Source organism: Bufo bufo, chromosome 4 (genome assembly GCF_905171765.1).
Source record: "Bufo bufo chromosome 4, aBufBuf1.1, whole genome shotgun sequence".
NCBI classification, from domain to species: domain Eukaryota; kingdom Metazoa; phylum Chordata; class Amphibia; order Anura; family Bufonidae; genus Bufo; species Bufo bufo.
In genome coordinates, this window is record NC_053392.1 from 605,159,078 (window position 1) to 605,178,937 (window position 19,860).

Below are 19,860 nucleotides of genomic sequence, written 5' to 3' on the forward strand. Positions count from 1 at the left end.
CATAGGAAAGTAGTAAAATGATCATAGACTCCAATGCAAGTGCATTGGAGTCTATAACAGCGATCAGATGTTCCCTACGGGAACTATAAAAAATAAAAAAAAAGTGTAAAAAAATAAATAAAAAAAAATACGTTTTTACAAATACAAAGTTCAAATCACTCTCCCTTTCTCGAAAATAAGAATAAATTTATATTTTTTTTTAAAACACACATCACGGGTATCGCTGCGTGTGTAAATGCCTGTACCATCAAAATATAAAAGTATTAATCCCATACGGAAAAACGAAAAAAAGGGGCAAAATGGACGATTTTTCATTTTTTGGTCGCTTCTCCTCCCACAAAAAAATTTAAAAAAAGTGATCAAAAAACCGTACACGCCCCTGCGAAAAACAAAAACGCAAAGTTAAAAAACCTCCGGCCTAGAAAGGGTTGAAGTCATGACGCCAGTGTGAACAGAGCTTTAAACCGTACCCTTTAACACACATCCAAGATAATCTGCTGGAGGACCCCTTTGGTACACAGAATATAAGCAGCGTTGGATGCAGGGGATAAGAGATTTAACAGACACGATCGGGTCAGGGCTCTGCAGGTGGCTGCACGTTACCTGTGGTGTCATGGTCGCCTTCTGGTTCCTTTTTGGTGATCGGGTATTGATCTGGTGATCTTCTTCATCACTAATAAGTCTGCTCCTTTTCGAACTCCGGTGGGGCTACGGAAAAGACAGTGCATCCGGTTGGCACTTGTTAGGGGGATACTGTGAGCTAGCATCATGGTCAATGCCTAGGACAGGCCTGGGGGGTTGGGGGGGGGGGGGGATTCCCGCTTTTTATCCTTTTATTGAAGCTTCCTATTATAATCAGAACATTTGATTTTTTACAAGCCTTTCTGGGATCGTAGTCCATTGTTCTTTTTTGTCGAATACATACATATAAAATTATAGGTATAATAAATTTAAGTTATGAAACAAAAATATATCTAAATATAGAACATTGATGTTAAGACGGCTGCAATAAATGTATTGTAAATGGTGTGTATTATTCATATACTCACCCGTATTTTATAGATGTTCTAATTATTTAGTTTCCCTAGGGTGCCTTTTAATTTTTCTACATTCTGTGCGTTGGAATGGAGTCATCGGATTTTCTATTTCTTGAATTTGTAGGCGAGTTTCGATAAAAGTTTTCTATTTTTTAAAGAAATCATGTGTTTTTTTTTTGTCTTTGTTATTTAATGTACCCATTCTCTCCATACACATCATATACTTCATTTGGGATATCACTTCTGAGGTTGTGGGGTTTGTCTGGTGTATCCACGATTTCATAATACGTTTTTTAGCTACTTAGTACGGCATGGATTATTTGTGGGACTTGAGATGTTTGATTTTTTCCCCATCTTGCTCTTTGTAATTAAAAAATATACGATATCGGGTCCAGGGTTGTCATGATACCAAGATTTTGATTCGATTTCGAAACCATAAATACGGTAAGTATTGCGATACTCGATACCACGCAGAAAAAATTAAATGCCAAAAAAAAAAAAAAGCCACATGCATTCCGCATTTTATGGAACGTCCGGCCCATAATAGAACAACAGTCCAATACTATTTTTTGTGGGGGACGAGGTGACTAAAACTGTCGAATCTCACGGTTTTGATTTTTTCACTGCATAGGAAATATTTTTAAATATTTTAACAGTTCACACTTTTTCTGGCGTGGCGATATGTCATATTTTAATTATATTATATTGTTTTATAATATTTTTTATTGTTTATAAATTTTATATGTAAAATTAGGAAAGGGGGTGATTTAAACTTTTAGTATTTTGGTATTTTTTATTCTGGATAGATCATCAGCATCTGATTGGCAGGGGTCCGACACCCGGGACCCCTGCTGATCAGCTGTTTGAGAAGGCAGCGGCGCTGGCAGTAGCGCCGTGGCCTTCTCGCTGTTTACCGCAGGCCCAGTGACGTCACGACTAGTATCACCTGGCCTGGGCGGGGCCAAGCTCTGTTCACCTGAATGGAGCTTAGCCCCGCCCAGGCCAGTGATACTAGTCGTGACGTCACTGGGCCTGCGGTAAACAACGAGAAGAATGCGGCACTACTGCCAGCGCCAATGCCTTCTCAAACAGCTGATCGGCAGAGGTCCTGGGTGTAAGACCCCTGCCGATCAGATGCTGATGATCTATCCAGAAGATAGATCATCAGTTTAAAAAAAACTGCAGAACCCCTTTAACCACTTCAGCCCCCAGTGCTTAAACACCCTGAAAGACCAGGCCACTTTTTACACTTCTGACCTACACTACTTTCACCGTTTATTGCTCGGTCATGCAACTTACCACCCAAATGAATTTTACCTCCTTTTCTTCTCACTAATAGAGCTTTCATTTGGTGGTATTTCATTGCTGCTGACATTTTTACTTTTTTTGTTATTAATCGAAATTTAACGATTTTTTTGCAAAAAAATGACATTTTTCACTTTCAGTTGTAAAATTTTGCAAAAAAAACGAGATCCATATAGAAATTTTGCTCTAAATTTATAGTTCTACATGTCTTTGATAAAAAAAAAATGGTTTGGGTAAAAGTTATAGCGTTTACAAACTATGGTACAAAAATGTGAATTTCCGCTTTTTGAAGCAGCTCTGACTTTCTGAGCACCTGTCATGTTTCCTGAGGTTCTACAATGGCCAGACAGTACAGACACCCCACAAATGACCCCATTTCGGAAAGTACACACCCTAAGGTATTCGCTGATGGGCATAGTGAGTTCATAGAACTTTTTATTTTTTGTCACAAGTTAGCGGAAAATGATGATTTTTTTTTTTTTTTTTTCTTACAAAGTCTCATATTCCACTAACTTGTGACAAAAAATAAAAACTTCTATGAACTCACTATGCCCATCACGAAATACCTTGGGGTCTCTTCTTTCCAAAATGGGGTCACTTGTGGGGTAGTTATACTGCCCTGGCATTCTAGGGGCCCAAATGTGTGGTAAGGAGTTTGAAATCAAATTCTGTAAAAAATGACCTGTAAAATCCGAAAGGTGCTCTTTGGAATATGGGCCCCTTTGCCCACCTAGGCTGCAAAAAAGTGTCACACATCTGGTATCCCCGTACTCAGGAGAAGGTGGGGAATGTGTTTTGGGGTGTCTTTTTACATATACCCATGCTGGGTGAGATAAATATCTTGGTCAAATGCCAACTTTGTATAAAAAAATGGGAAAAGTTGTCTTTTGCCAAGATATTTCTCTCACCCAGCAGGGGTATATGTAAAATGACACCCCAAAACACATTCCCCACCTTCTCCTGAGTACGGAGATACCAGATGTGTGACACTTTTTTGCAGCCTAGGTGGGCAAAGGGGCCCATATTCCAAAGAGCACCTTTCGGATTTCACAGGTCATTTTTTACAGAATTTGATTTCAAACTCCTTACCACACATTTGGGCCCCTAGAATGCCAGGGCAGTATAACTACCCCACAAGTGACGCCATTTTGGAAAGAAGAGACCCCAAGGTATTCGCTGATGGGCATAGTGAGTTCATGGAAGTTTTTATTTTTTGTCACAAGTTAGTGGAATATGAGACTTTGTATGAAAAAAAAAAAAAAAAAAAAAAAAAAAATCATCATTTTCCACTAACTTGTGACAAAAAATAAAAAATTCTAGGAACTCGCCATGCCCCTCACGGAATACCTTGGGGTGTCTTCTTTCCAAAATGGGGTCACTTGTGGGGTAGTTATACTGCCCTGGCATTTTCCAGGGGCCCTAATGTGTGGTAAGTAGGTAAATGACCTGTGAAATCCTAAAGGTGCTCTTTGGAATATGGGCCCCTTTGCCCACCTAGGCTGCAAAAAAGTGTCACACATGTGGTATCTCCATACTCGGGAGAAGTTGGGGAATGTGTTTTGGGGTGTCATTTTACATATACCCATGCTGGGTGAGAGAAATATCTTGGCAAAAGACAACTTTTCCCATTTTTTTATACAAAGTTGGCATTTGACCAAGATATTTCTCTCACCCAGCATGGGTATATGTAAAATGACACCCCAAAACACATTCCCCAACTTCTCCTGAGTACGGCGATACCAGATGTGTGACACTTTTTTGCAGCCTAGATGCGCAAAGGGGCCCAAATTCCTTTTAGGAGGGCATTTTTAGACATTTGGATACCAGACTTCTTCTCACGCTTTGGGGCCCCTAGAATGCCAGGGCAGTATAAATACCCCACATGTGACCCCATTTTGGAAATAAGACACCCCAAGGTATTCAATGAGGGGCATGGCGAGTTCATAGAAATTTTTTTTTTTTGGCACAAGTTAGCGGAAATTGATATTTTTAAATTTTTTTCTCACAAAGTCTCCCGTTCCGCTAACTTGGGACAAAAATTTCAATCTTTCATGGACTCAATATGCCCCTCACGGAATACCTGGGGGTGTCTTCTTTCCGAAATGGGGTCACATGTGGGGTATTTATACTGCCCTGGCATTCTAGGGGCCCTAAAGCGTGAGAAGAAGTCTGGAATATAAATGTCTAAAAAATTTTACGCATTTGGATTCCGTGAGGGGTATGGTGAGTTCATGTGAGATTTTATTTTTTGACACAAGTTAGTGGAATATGAGACTTTGTAAGAAAAAAAAAAAATTATTCCGCTAACTTGGGCCAAAAAAATATCTGAATGGAGCCTTACAGGGGGGTGATCAATGACAGGGGGGGGTGATCAATGACAGGGGGGGGTGATCAATGACAGGGGGGGTGATCAATGACAGGGGGGGTGATCAATGACAGGGGGAGTGATCAATGACAGGGGGGGTGATCAATGACAGGGGGGGTGATCAATGACAGGGGGGGTGATCAATGACAGGGGGGGTGATCAATGACAGGGGGGGGTGATCAATGACAGGGGGGGTGATCAATGACAGGGGGGGTGATCAATGACAGGGGGGTGATCAGGGAGTCTATATGGGGTGATCACCACAGTCATTGATCATGCCCCTGTAAGGCTTCATTCAGACGTCCGGATGCGTTTTGCGGATCCGATCCATCTATCAGTGCATCCGTAAAAATCATGCGGACATCTGAATGGAGCTTTACAGGGGGGTGATCAGGGAGTCTATATGGGGTGATCACCACAGTCATTGATCATGCCCCTGTAAGGCTTCATTCAGACATCCGGATGCGTTTTGCGGATCGGATCCATCTATCAGTGCATCCGTAAAAATCATGCGGACATCTGAATGGAGCTTTACAGGGGGGTAATCAATGACAGGGGGGTGATCAGGGAGTCTATATGGGGTGATCACCACAGTCATTGATCATGCCCCTGTAAGGCTTCATTCAGACGTCCGGATGCGTTTTGCGGATCCGATCCATCTATCAGTGCATCCGTAAAAATCATGCGGACATCTGAATGGAGCTTTACAGGGGGGTGATCAGGGAGTCTATATGGGGTGATCACCACAGTCATTGATCATGCCCCTGTAAGGCTTCATTCAGACATCCGGATGCGTTTTGCGGATCGGATCCTTCTATCAGTGCATCCGTAAAAATCATGCGGACATCTGAATGGAGCTTTACAGGGGGGTAATCAATGACAGGGGGGTGATCAGGGAGTCTATATGGGGTGATCACCACAGTCATTGATCATGCCCCTGTAAGGCTTCATTCAGACGTCCGGATGCGTTTTGCGGATCCGATCCATCTATCAGTGCATCCGTAAAAATCATGCGGACATCTGAATGGAGCTTTACAGGGGGGTAATCAATGACAGGGGGGTAATCAATGACAGGGGGGTGATCAGGGAGTCTATATGGGGTGATCACCACAGTCATTGATCACGCCCCTGTAAGGCTTCATTCAGACGTCCGGATGCGTTTTGCGGATCCGATCCATCTATCAGTGGATCCGTAAAAATCATGCGGACGTCTGAATGGAGCTTTACAGGGGGTTGGTCAATGACAGGGGGGTAATCAATGACAGGGGGGTGATCAGGGAGTCTATATGGGGTGATCAGGGGCTAATAAGGGGTTAATAAGTGACGGGGGGGGGGGGGGGGGGGGGTAGTGTAGTGTAGTGGTGCTTGGTGCTACTTTACTGAGCTACCTGTGTCCTCTGGTGGTCGATCCAAACAAAGGGGACCACCAGAGGACCAGGTAGCAGGTATATTAGACGCCGTTATCAAAACAGCGTCTAATATACCTGTTAGGGGTTAAAAAAAACACATCTCCAGCCTGCCAGCGAACGATCGCCGCTGGCAGGCTGGAGATCAACTCTCTTACCTTCCGTTCCTGTGAGCGCGCGCGCCTGTGTGCGCGCGTTCACAGGAAATCTCGGCCATCGCGAGATGACGCATATATGCGTGACTCTGCGCAGGGCTGCCACCTCCGGAACGCGATCCTGCGTTAGGCGGTCCGGAGGTGGTTAATAACTGGTAGCCCCCTTAGAGGCTAGAACCCTTCTCCTATTCACCCTAATAGAGCTTTATTAGGGTGAAAAGGATCTTACACTCAGCAGCAGGGAGATTACCATGGCAGCCAGGGCTTCAGTAGCGTCCTGGCTGCCATGGTAACCGATCGGAGCCCCAGGATTACACTGCTGGGGCCCCGATCGGCAGCAGCCACTGAACCACCATCGAAGAGGAGAGGAGCCACTGCAGCCAATGACTATAACAATGAGGGGGCACCTGTGGCCACCAATGATTCTAATACTGGGGGAAGGGGGGGGGGGGGCTGGAAAGGGCGCACTGTGCCCCCAATGGTTATGATTTATTATACTGGGGGGCTCACTGCACCCCGAATGAATCTAATTAACAGATTAATTAACGTGTAGGCAGTGGGTACTGGCGGCGGTATCACATACCCAGCATCAATAAAAGGGCATGCAATGCTGCAATTAACCCCTCAGGTGCCGGGTCTGTGATACCACCGCTGCCGGCACCCACTGCCTACACTTGAATTAATCTGTTAATTACATTAATTGGTTGCGCAGTGACCAGAGTCCCTCCACTCCTCCTCCCTGCTATACCACCATTGGCGGCAGCGGCACAGTGGGGATGGAGGGAGCAGCTGAGAACATGGCGCGCGCTGAGAGCGGCGCATGCCATGTTCTCTAACAGACACTAGGCTGCGCAGCAGCACAGCCTAGTATCGTTAAATAGCAAGACCCGGAATCGCATCGATCCGGGTCTAAAAGTATCGATTGGGTATTGATACTTCGATACCCGGTGCAACTCTAATTGGGTCTAGTGGTAAATTTACTTTCCAGTGTGTTTCTAGATATTTTTTATAAAATGTATAAATTGCTGCTTTTAATGGGGTTGTCTTACCTTTGATATCAGTGGCATATGCCACCAACATAAGATTGGTGCGCAGCATGCTGTTCAATCATTTCTATGGGAGGCCCGAAAATAGTCAAGCGAGCGTGCTGGGCTATTTTTGGAAGTCCCATAGAAATGAATGGAGAGCGCACCTTGCATGCACGGCCATCGCTCCATTCACTTCTATAGGACTGCTGTAGATAGCTCAACCCAGCTGGCTTAGCTATTTTTGGCAGTTCCATAGAAACCAATGGAGGGGGGTCACGCATGTACAGCTGCTCTCTGCGGGGGTCTTGTTCTGGAGATAGGTGTAGGTCTCAGTGGGACTCGCACCTATCTGACTTTGGTGGCCTATCCTACAAATATGTCAGGGAGTTCCCAACCTGCAGCCCTCCAGGTGTGGCAAAACTACAACTCCCTGCATGCCCAGAAAGCCTACAGCTATCAGCAGGGCGTGATGGGAATTGTAGTTTTACAACAGCTGGAGAACCGCAGGTTGGCGATCCCTGACATATGCCATCAATGTCTAAGATGAAACATCCCCTTTAAGGGGTTTATCCAACCAATGAAAACAAAAGTCTAACTTTTTCATGATGACCGTTCTGACAAATTAAATCTAAAATTATTTTTTTCACCCTCATAGGGTGTCAGCACTCACCAGCTCGGTCACTGGGTTGCCTTTCCACGTCAGGGTTTTCTGAGGAGAGAACTTTTCATTCCACGTACTTGATAAACTTCCTTCTGTAGAAAAACAAGCCGGGCTGCGGGTTCATTTACAATGAGATTCGAGTCCTAGTAATCCCACGATAACACAGTGACTGCGTGTGGGCAAGTGCCCATGCTTTATACTGAAGCACTGGTCCTAATCGTCATTTTACAATGTAATTTCACATATAACTTTTTAACAAGGGCTTCCAGATGTCTCAGCACATGTTTACTGCGCATGCGCTGCTGGACTGCATCGTCATAGACGTGGCGCTTACACCGATGCAGTCCAATAGTCCTGGTTTTTACTCCTCCCTGATAATAACTGGCCCCGGGAATACATAAGGCTGGATTCACAGGACGTTATGGGGCCGATCTGAGGAGGACAGCTCCGCACCATGAGAGGGAGGGGAGTATCAGGGCATTGGAGGACATAAGAGAGGGAAGAGCAGGAGTCTGTAGGGGGGCAACCGATATGCCATGGCTGACAGTAGTAGTCACACGACTCCGTTTCACGTGATTTTTCTGATTCTACCTGTCACACAACTTGTTGCCGTGTTGCCCCAGCATAAAGGGGTATTCCCACCACAGACCCTTGTCTGCCATTAATATTTGACAGATTTGGGTGCCACAACTTTATACAGCATGGGAGTCCCCCTGTTTGGAAACAGGTGTGGAACCCAAATTGCAGTGAATATCTTTTTGCAGTTTTCTGATTGCAGCGCATGCGCATCTATGCTGTCAGCAGCATGTCTCCCATGTCAATAGGGATGTGCTGGTGACAGAGGAGGGGGATACGAGCAATCGGATTAACCAGCCCTCATTCATTTCCCCATCATCACTGAACAGTGAGAATGAATGTCATAATGGACGGCGATCGGCTTGCAATCCTGTTGATCGGCGCTCGTTATGGGCAGAGCACCCGTCTGTGTGAACGGGCCCTTAATGAATCTATGGGTGTATGGAGGCTCTCACCTTTCAGACTGACCAGCGCCTTCGCTGAAGAATCTGAGGAGACAAAAAAACACAATCAGAACATAATACAATGAAGGGAAATGTTCAGCGCAGATCATAAGGCATTTGTTGTGCGAATATAATGTCGCGCAACATTTTTTATAATGATAATCTATGGTGTCACGCTACGACTGCGACACGTGTCCATCCACGTTGGATTTTTGTGCGACTGTCGTGCTGCAGTTGCAGCATCATGACGCAGTGCGACACCAACCTGCGGCTCTCCAGCTGTTGTAAAACTACAACTCCCACCATGCCCTGCTATAGGCAGTCTAATCATGCTGGGAGTTGTAGTTTTGCAACAGCTGGAGAGCCTCAGGTTAGACTATCATTTCAAAGAATGTCACACAACATTGGTGTGACACACGTCACAATGTAGTTGTAATCTGAATATCAGATTGGTGGGATCAGACTCCTGGCACCCCCACTCCTCAGCTGTTGAGGGGGACGATCGCTGCGGCCTCTTCCTCTCTGAACACGTGGCCTTTGTACACCTCGGTTCCATTCGAGTGAACAGGACGAAAGCTGCAATACCAAAAACACCCACTATACAATGTACGGCGCTGTGCCTGGTCTCCTATGCAGAGGTCGCAGAGCTTGGCCGGCCCCGGCTGACTGTGGGGGGAATCGGGAGTCAGAGCCCCACTGATTAGATACTGATGATACAGGCCATCCATATTTCAAAATTATAAATCCGCTACAAATCCGTGAGCAATACATAATGTAGAAGAAAAAACTATAAAGTAAAAAAAAAAAAAAAGGGATCAAACATTAGAGGAGTGAAATATGTAAAAAAAATAAAAATAAAGGCTCTGGAGCGCAGGGAACTAGTTTAAAAATGTATTAAAAAACAACCATAGAACGCGTTTCGGAGGTGGGCCAGGTACAAACAAGACATGACATAGAGGCAGTCTACACAATTCCAGACTGCTTCATTTAACCCCTCAGCCACCAGGGTAAGCATACGGAAGATCCAGTATCGCCTCCCTGTGGACAAAACGATTTTTTCCGTGCAGAGGTTTCTGTTCAAGAATCAACAGTTTTAAATCTGATGAATCTCTGTTACGCTGAAGAATAATGCAGAATAATCACTGTGGTTCCCCCTCCCTAAATGGAGGTTACTCCGGGGCCTTTTCTTCATGGGCTTAAAAGTGCGACCGATGCACCACAGAGCGCACGGACGGAAGATAAACTACAAAAGGTAGAGGAACGATTAAAAAAAAAAAAAAATGTAAAAAAAAATTTCATTGGTCGCTGCAGATCTGAAGGACAGCAATGGCGATCAACACAAGGTTTGCGCCAAAAATCGGGCGCAAAGAAGATGATAAATCTCCCCCCCAAGATATGTTCTTCTCTATTCACTCCTAAAGATAAATTCTGCATTTTGCTGGCTTCCCGTTCCCTGAGAGCAGTGCATTGTGGGAGGTCAGGTGACCGTTATGTCAGGTCTCCACCCGACGTCTCCCATCGCTCAGATCCTGCCTGGTGGTCGCTTCTCTTTCCAAGCAGAACAGGCAATCGGGTATTCAGGGGAATAATATCAGGTCCTTGATGAGGCCTCGGGGGGCGGCTGACAATCCGTAGATGCAATGACACAATGTGACACCGATCTTCATGTCGCCGTGTAGCTCCAGCCTTACTGTGAAATGCGGAGACTGAGCATGTGCGACCACCAGCACTTAGCTCATTAGGTGGAAGTACACATTGCCATTCACCCTGAACACCAGATGGCGCTATACTATGAAAATAAATGACTTGAAATGAAAGGGTTATCCAAACCTGTAAAACCCCCAGCCTCCCCCCCCCCGCCACAATGCCTCATACAGAGAACTCTTACCTGGTCCCCGATGCCCGTGTCATCCCGAATCCCGGCGCAGCTGTTGCAGAATCTCCCCGTCGTGCAGATCACAACATGCGGCGATGGGGGGGGGGGGGTGCAGCCAATAGCAGGCCGCGATGGTGACCCGCTCCGCTTGCGTCTCCAATGCTATTGGCTGCACCCCTCTGTCGCCAGATGTGGTCTGCACGACGCCCGTGGAGGGATCCGGGAGGACACAGGCATCAGGGACCAGGCCGTTATCTGGATGGATGATTCTCTGGATGAGGGGCCCACGCATTTATGGTCTGTACAACAAATATGATTACAGGTGGGATGCTCCTTTAACCCGATTACAGTGATACCAAATACGTACCGTTTTTATTAGGTTTTGCTACCGTTGTACAATAAAAGCCCTTTTTAAAAAGGAAAATGTTTTTACATCACCACATCTCAAGATTAGTGTTGAGCTAACTTGTGTTCTAAGTTCGGCGTCTAAAGTTCGGGTTATCGAAGAATCGCGTTATGGATTCTAAATTCCGTTATGGTCCGTGGTAGGGAAATCCATAACGCGATTCTTCGATAACCCGAACTTTAGACGTCGAACTTAGAACACAAGTTCGCTCAACACTAATCTTGAGATGTGGTGATGTAAAAACATTTTCCTTTTTAAAAAGGGCTTTTATTGTACAACGGTAGCAAAACCTAATAAAAACGGTACGTATTTGGTATCACTGTAATCGTACTGACCCAGAGAATAAAGTTATGTTATTTATATAAGGGGTTGTAGTCAGCACCCCCCCCCCCCCCCCCCTCCCTAATATGAGCATTTCAGGCAGAGGCTTCCACCTAGCAGTGACGTCACCGGAACTAATGGGCGTGCTGTTTTACAGGCTAGGGCATCGCTAAAGCCCATCCATTAGGTCCAGTGACGTCACTGGGCTCGCTGCTAGGTGGAAGCCTCTGCCTAGCATTCCCATAGTGAGACCCGGTACGTCAGGTACGTCACCGGATCTGATGAAAAAGCCCTTGGCCAGTGCAAGGCAAAGAAGAGCATCAGAGCATGAAATGCTCCGATGCTCATCTAAGGGGGGCTGCCTGGGTGAAGAAGGGGATCTGTCAGGGTTCAGCTCTGAACTTGGGACAACCCCTTTAAAGGCTGTGTACACCCTTGGTGGCAATATTTTTTTTAGGATTGCTTTGTACTCATTTTGAGCTAAACACCATGCTTTTCTATGTCGTATTCCCTGCACAGCTTTGAGTTTCTCTACAAGCAGGATCTGAAATTTCTCGCTGCTCCGTCAGGCAGGGAGCTGACAGGCTCCTTATCTCTGACATTAGAGACACTCATTAGAGCTCAGTTCTTACCTTACTGATAACAATGTGCCTTAAATAAGTGTTTATGACCTTTGGCTTTTAGTAAATTACAGATCGGGGTTATTAGATGAGGGCACAAAGGGCAAGTACCAGTCACACATCTAGAAAAACGGTAAACCCTTTGCGACAGAACGGCTCAATATTGTTAAAAAAGACCAACTGAAAAAATGATTTTTTAGCCCAAAATGAGTAACATGCAATCATAAAAGAAATTGTCCCCGAAGGTGTACAGAGCCTTTAATTAATGATGACCTTTCCTCTGGATTGGTGGGGGTCTGACACCCAGGACCCCCGGCAATCAGCTGTAGTAGAAGGCAGTGGAGCTCGCAGTATCACCGTGGCCTTCTCGTTGCTTTCTGTAGGCCAAGAGACATCACGTTCTTCAGTCACGTGGCCTAGGAGCAGCTCAGCCCCACTGAAGTGAATGTGGCTGAGCGCGATATCTCGGGAAAACCCTTTTAATACAAGGTACTTCCTAATGTATTACGATTCTCCATATTGTCTCCTTTGCTGGCTGGCTGGATTGATTGATTTTTCCATCACATTATACACTGCTCTTATCCAGGGGTCATGACCACCCTGTAATCCTGCAGCGGTGGTCGTGCTTCCACAGTATAGGGAAAAAGTGTCGGCCTCTTTGGTGCCTGGGACTTCACATAACTGCCCTTCCAGCCACCTCGTATCTGCGCTGCAGCAGCATTGGTCGTAACCCCTGGAAACGAGCAAAGGAGGCAATATGGACAATCACTATACATTAGTAAGTGCCTCATATTAACTTTATCTGCATGATAAATGCCATCTACCGAGGTGAGATGACCGCTTTAAAAACTAGAACTTGTCCCGAAAAAAAAAAAATATGTTAAATGCGCTTTCTCCTCTATCAGACTTTGAAGGACTGATGGTCCCAGCGGGGTGCAGGAGCAGATAGAGGACCGTGGCCGCTCCGCACACACAGGACTGACGGCGCCAGGCTGCCTGATCCCCCGACGCTTGGCTCGCTGAGCATACGCGAGCTGTGATTGCGGAGGAAGCTGCCGCCAGACACCTCCTCCGGTGGTGGCTTATTCCCTGAGGACAATCGTGCATGCTGAAATCCGACCGCCTGATCCCCATCTCCCCTGAACACAGGAGTCAGAGCTGAGAAGCCGCCATCCACATTCGACCTGAAATGAGCGGGACGGATCGACATTTATCGAATGTGTTTGGCCAGCTGCGGGTCCACAAGATTTTTTTATTATATTTTTTTTTACTTTAAAATGCCACGAACCGCCACTTCTGTCCCCGCTGGGCCTGTAGTGATGATGTCCCGTTCATGCGACTTCTGCAGCCAATCAAATGTGCATGAACAGCATGTCAACAGTGATCGGGGGGGATCGGACTGGGGGCAGCAGGACAACGTAAAGGTCATTTTTAATTTTTCTATTTTACACCGCCCCCTGCCAAATTAGAAAAATCTCGGAGAAGCCCTTTAAGTCAATGAGCTTAAGGCCTCATTCCGCTTCCGTTCCTTTTTTTTTGCGGGCCGCATGCATTCACTTCAATGGGGCTGTGGAAAAAACAGAAGTTACTCCGTGTGCATTCAGTTTGTCCGCACGGCTGTTCCGCAAAAAAGTAGTGCATGTCCTATTAGGCCTCATGCACACGGACGTTTTTTTTTTCCCCCTTACGTTCTGTTTTTTGCATTCCGTCAACGGAACCATTCATTTCAATGGGTCCGCAAAAAAAAAAAAAACACGGAATGTACTCCGCATGCATTCCGTTTCTGTATTTCCGTTCAAAGATAGAACATGTCCTATTATTGTCCGCATAACGGACAAGGATAGGACTGTTCTATTAGGGGCCAAATGTTTAGTTCCCCAAAAAACGGAATGCACACCGAGTGCTGTCCACATCTTTTGCGGCCCCATTGAAGTGAATGGGTCCGCATCCGAGCCGCCAAAACTGTGGCTCGGATGCGGACCAGAACAACGGTCGTGTGCATGAGGCCTTAATCAGAGAAGAAGAAAAAAACTCAGATACGGAAAAACGGACCGCAAAACAACAACGGTCGCGTGCATGAGCCCTAAGGCTGAAGATTGCAGGAAACCTCTCTGTTGTTAAAGGGAAGGTTTAGCTTTAAAGGGGTTGTCTCACAAAAAAATATTCTAAATTTTTCAAACCTGGATGGGAATACTTTTATAATTGCATTAAAATGTGAAAAACTGAAGAAAACATCAAACCCCGGGTTAGGGTAAACAGCCGGGGGGCATCAGCCGGGATCAGAGCGACCACCTGGTGCTGAAAGGACAGCAGGAGAACAGTCCCTGTCCACACAGCAGCGCACGTCTCCAAACCCGGCCAAATCTGCAGCAGTGAAATGTGTATGCTCCGGTGCCAGCACAGCCTACCATAAACAGCAGCAGTGACCCCGGGGAGGGATGTTTTGGGTTTCAGCAGAGGACTATTCATATCGGGGGAGGGGGGATAAACAGGTCGACCCCTCGTGCTAGGAGCAGTGACAGCTATACGGGCTGGGCTTACACACTACAACTCTGAACATCCACCCTAATGAGGATGATGATGACTTGGCACGACACAATGATTCTCCTCGTTACGGACACTCCCGTCTGTGAGGGCGATTTCTACAGCGATGAAAAGAAACTCAATCTCAGCGCAAAAGAAAAAATAATAATAATCAGAAAAAATAAAACTGCACTATAGGGGGCACTATAACAACCGAAAAGCAAACGCACCGCACAAATAAAAAGCCACCTATGCGGAATCTGCCGACGGTGATAAATACACTGCGCGGCGGTGTCCGCTAGGTCGGGTGCGGGTATGACAGGATCCACGAGGCTAAGGCATGATATCCCCCCTTACAGAAGTGGGTGCTAGAACGGTACTTGTGCAGTCCCCAGACTGACCCCTCTGATTTACAGTGCAGGCATCTCCTGACAGACTACAGAGGGGGGGGGGGGTCTCACCTGTCATACAGCATTAGCTGGGGTCCTGCAGCAGGTGAGGAAGACAAGGGGCCTGGGGGGCATCTACCAGGGGTGCCAGTGTAGAAGCGGGCACAGACCCTTACCAAAAAAATAAAAAAAATAAATCACCCTGTGCCTTCAGCTCCTATGCAAGACAATGCGTCTCCATGGTTACAGACTACAAACAAACACCGCGTAGTCTGATCCTGAAACGTAAGCGCAATAAAGCCCAATTTTGAGGTGTCCCCAGGCACAGTATTGGGGAGAGCGGCCCCCGAGCTTCAAGTATTTCCACCGATTGGGGGCTTCCGCTCTAATGTGGGGGTCCTGGTCATACAGGACGTTAGGAATGCTGACTGGACCCTATATCGGTTGTCACCCAGCTTCCCCACATACGGATATAACTATTAATAGACTGATACAGGACTGGGCGCCATTTTTAATTTTGGGGTACTGTTGTACATGCGATTTGGGGGTCCTACCTTTGATTACATAGGCACAAACAAGGAATGTGCACAGCCCTGAGGGGTCCAGCTCCCTCTAGCAGGGTGCACAGCCCTGAGGGGTCCAGCTCCCTCTAGCAGGGTGCACAGCCCTGAGGGGTCCAGCTCCCTCTAGCAGGGTGCACAGCCCTGAGGGGTCCAGCTCCCTCTAGCAGGGTGCACAGCCCTGAGGGGTCCAGCTCCCTCTAGCAGGGTGCACAGCCACGAGGGGTCCAGCTCCCTCTAGCAGGGTGCACAGCCACGAGGGGTCCAGCTCCCTCTAGCAGGGTGCACAGCCACGAGGGGTCCAGCTCCCTCTAGCAGGGTGCACAGCCACGAGGGGTCCAGCTCCCTCTAGCAGGGTGCACAGCCACGAGGGGTCCAGCTCCCTCTAGCAGGGTGCACAGCCCTGAGGGGTCCAGCTCCCTCTAGCAGGGTGCACAGGGCTGAGGGGTCCAGCTCCCTCTAGCAGGGTGCACAGGGCTGAGGGGTCCAGCTCCCTCTAGCAGGGTGCACAGGGCTGAGGGGTCCAGCTCCCTCTAGCAGGGTGCACAGGGCTGAGGGGTCCAGCTCCCTCTAGCAGGATGCACAGGGCTGAGGGGTCCAGCTCCCTCTAGCAGGATGCACAGGGCTGAGGGGTCCAGCTCCCTCTAGCAGGATGCACAGGGCTGAGGGGTCCAGCTCCCTCTAGCAGGATGCACAGGGCTGAGGGGTCCAGCTCCCTCTAGCAGGATGCACAGGGCTGAGGGGTCCAGCTCCCTCTAGCAGGATGCACAGGGCTGAGGGGTCCAGCTCCCTCTAGCAGGATGCACAGGGCTGAGGGGTCCAGCTCCCTCTAGCAGGATGCACAGGGCTGAGGGGTCCAGCTCCCTCTAGCAGGATGCACAGGGCTGAGGGGTCCAGCTCCCTCTAGCAGGATGCACAGGGCTGAGGGGTCCAGCTCCCTCTAGCAGGATGCACAGGGCTGAGGGGTCCAGCTCCCTCTAGCAGGATGCACAGGGCTGAGGGGTCCAGCTCCCTCTAGCAGGATGCACAGGGCTGAGGGGTCCAGCTCCCTCTAGCAGGATGCACAGGGCTGAGGGGTCCAGCTCCCTCTAGCAGGATGCACAGGGCTGAGGGGTCCAGCTCCCTCTAGCAGGATGCACAGGGCTGAGGGGTCCAGCTCCCTCTAGCAGGATGCACAGGGCTGAGGGGTCCAGCTCCCTCTAGCAGGATGCACAGGGCTGAGGGGTCCAGCTCCCTCTAGCACAGGGTTTCTCAACTCCGGTCCTCGGGACCCACCTACCAGTCATGTTTTCAGGATTTCCTTAGTATTGAGCAGGTGATATAATTAGTGTCCATGCATCAGGACTTACCACAGGTATTCATTCTGTGGGATATTCTCAAATCCTGACCGGCAGGTGGGTCCCGAGGACCGGAGTTGAGAAACCCTGCTCTAGCAGGATGCACAGGGCTGAGGGGTCCAGCTCCCTCTAGCAGGATGCACAGGGCTGAGGGGTCCAGCTCCCTCTAGCAGGGTGAACAGGGCTGAGGGGTCCAGCTCCCTCTAGCAGGATGCACAGGGCTGTTATGGCACGCCCCCTCTGGGGTCCAGTCAGGTTTGGGGTGCAGGACCCCCCCACTGCGCAGCGCCGCCCTCCACCTATTGTTTACAGCGGCAGCGCCCTCTAGTGTCCGGAGCTGCTGAGGACGCTCAGGTGACAGAGCCGCCGCCGCCGCTGTGCCGGGCGCCCGGGGCTCTCAGTGACAGGAGCCGGCCCCCTTCCCCGGTCTTCTCCGCTCCGGGGCGGCTGTCTCTCCCTTCTGTCTGTCACTCTGCCTTCTGTCGCTTACCTTCCACGTCCGCCAGATCCGGGCCCTGCAGCACGTCGTCTTCGTCCTCCGCCTCGGCTCCGGTAGCCGCGGCGGTACGCGCCGTCTTCATCCGCTTCATGTTGCCGAGTCACGGGCAGGACGAGCCTCCGTTGGGTTTGAACTCCCCTCTCTGCGCCGCCATTCGCGATCCCGCTCGCGTTGCTGGGCGAGAACGTGACGTCACCACAAACACACGACGCGCCGTGCGTGCGCGTGCGTGGGGACGCGCCACCGAACTGGGGGGGGTCACGCATGCGCTTCCCGTCCAAAGTAGAGAGACGCTTTCCCGAGTACGTGTGAGGAGGATTGCGGCTGTGGAGGCGAGAAGCTGCTTCTTCTGTGGCTACAGAGAGAGATATGATGACGTCAAATAATAAATATATTATTACGGCAAGGGCGCTTTCTTTACAGGAAATTTTTTATTTTAAGTGCAGTGTGAGCGATCAGGTATTGGCGGACTATCCTGGGGATCGGTCATCAATATTAAAGGTGGGACATTAGATCCGCCTGCCTCGGAGTGTGTAGGCTTCCCTGTAAGTTGGAATTCGTCCGCTTCTCCGGTTTTTCAGCTGGATCCCATCTGCGCTGTTTAAGCCGGTCCGCAGCGTCACTGGCCGCGTGGGATTGCATGGTCCACGTCGTCATTAACAACGCAGGTCGGCTAAACAGCGCGGCGTCAATAGTTTAGGTCTCGGTGCGGCCCTTGCGGCTGCGCGGTTCCTGATCGCAGCGCAACCACATCCTGAACGCCGCACGCAGCGTGGTCGTACCCTAATGGGTTCACTCCTCCGATGTAACGATGCAAATGATCGGCCATCTATTTAAAGGCTATGTAATCCTTTGTTTTACTCATTTTAGGCTAAAAATCTTTTTTTTTTTTTTCCAATTGGTTTTATTAAAAATATTGAGCCGTTCTGTCATAAAGGGTTAACTGCCTAGCTGTGTGACGGGTGACAGTCGTCTAATAACCCCGATCTCTAAATTCTAAGAGGTCATAAACACTTATCTAAACCATCACTACGATAAGAATGGAGCTGTAGTGTTTATAAGGTCAGAGAGAAAATTCAGATCCTGCTACTAGAGAATCTCAGGGCCGCACAGGGAAAGGGGCTCAATAGTTGTAATAAAGACCAATTGATAAAAAAATGATTTTAAGCTCAAAATGAGTACAGTGCAATAATAATAATAAAGTAAAATGTCCCCAAAGGTCTATGTAGCCTTTAAACATCTCAACAAGCTTTCCAAAGAGGAGAGAGTATCCCTTGAAGAACTAAGCAACAACGAAGACATTATTAAGCCCTCCGATAAAGGTGGAACTTTAGTAGTTATGGATAAATGGATGTACCTTGCGGATAAAAGATCACAACTTGCAGACCCGGAGACATCTCAAGTTTTACCTGGTGATTCTACGTTGGAGCTATAATGAGTCAGCAACCTCTGGCACTCCAGCTGTTGTGAAACTACAACTCCCAGCATGCCTCATTCATTTATATAGGAGTTCCATGAACAGCCAGAGGTTGCTGATCCCTGGTTTATAAGATCAGAGATAAGGACTCCTTGAGCTGAGCTGCCTGACGGAACAGGGTAAAAATTCCAATCCTGCTACTAGAGAATCTCAAGGCTGCACAGAGAAAGGGGCTCAACATTTGCCATAAAGACCAATTGTAAAAATGATTTATATCTCAAAATAAGCACAATACAATAAAAAAAAAAAAGGTGTCGTTGGCCTTTAAACCGTATCAAATAATAAAGATTGAGGTCTGCACTCTTGGGTAAGTGGTGGTGATGAATAGTTCCACATAAATCGCGCAAGTCAGCATTTTTTCCAACCTGGAGGCATGAGACACGAGCCTACTCCTCACCACACATTTTAGGGATGATATGAGTTGTGAGTAGTAGAAAAAAAAATAAGGTAAAGTCTTTCGTGGAAGGAAACAGGATCTGCCAGATATCAACCAGCTGTAGGGAATGTAGGTGTCTCTGGAATCTATGAACCGCCCCCCAAGGAATGAGAGGACCTACCCAAGGATGTGTCCAATGAAGCACCCAGAGGGATGTTGAGATCCTCATCCAAGAACGATCGGCAAGCCATCCAAAGCTGCAATGTTTACGAGGACTGTACAGGATTTGGTTCCTCTTACAGGGCTCATTGAGACCATTAGCATTGTATGAACCTATCATACCAACATTGTCAAAACTTTATCTTTTATATAAAATATAAATATCTTATATAAGAGATAAAATGTCAATAAAATATGGAAATCAGTCAGGAAATCCACTAAGCGGACATAAAAACGCCTTTTCTTTTATCTTGAGACTCTAAATTTAATTTATGCAATTA

The 19,860-nt window shown here is 47.8% G+C and overlaps 1 protein-coding gene across 2 annotated transcripts in view; it reads right to left on the minus strand.

Moving 5' to 3' along the window:
• The window catches only part of LIN9 (lin-9 DREAM MuvB core complex component), a 64,407-nt gene extending 46,677 nt beyond the window's left edge, over window positions 1-17,730 (minus strand). Inside the window, exons 1-4 of one of the 2 annotated variants that reach the window (XM_040430587.1) lie at window positions 17,499-17,730; window positions 8,989-9,021; window positions 7,967-8,049; window positions 604-708 (exon numbers count right to left, since the gene is read on the minus strand). In XM_040430587.1, the coding sequence (XP_040286521.1) occupies window positions 604-708; window positions 7,967-8,049; window positions 8,989-9,021; window positions 17,499-17,598 (321 nt within the window). In that variant the 5' untranslated portion in view covers window positions 17,599-17,730. The remainder of the gene's footprint in view (window positions 1-603; window positions 709-7,966; window positions 8,050-8,988; window positions 9,022-17,498) is intronic. The other variant, XM_040430588.1, reaches the window with a different exon arrangement.
• Between the last annotated feature and the right edge of the window lie 2,130 nt (window positions 17,731-19,860).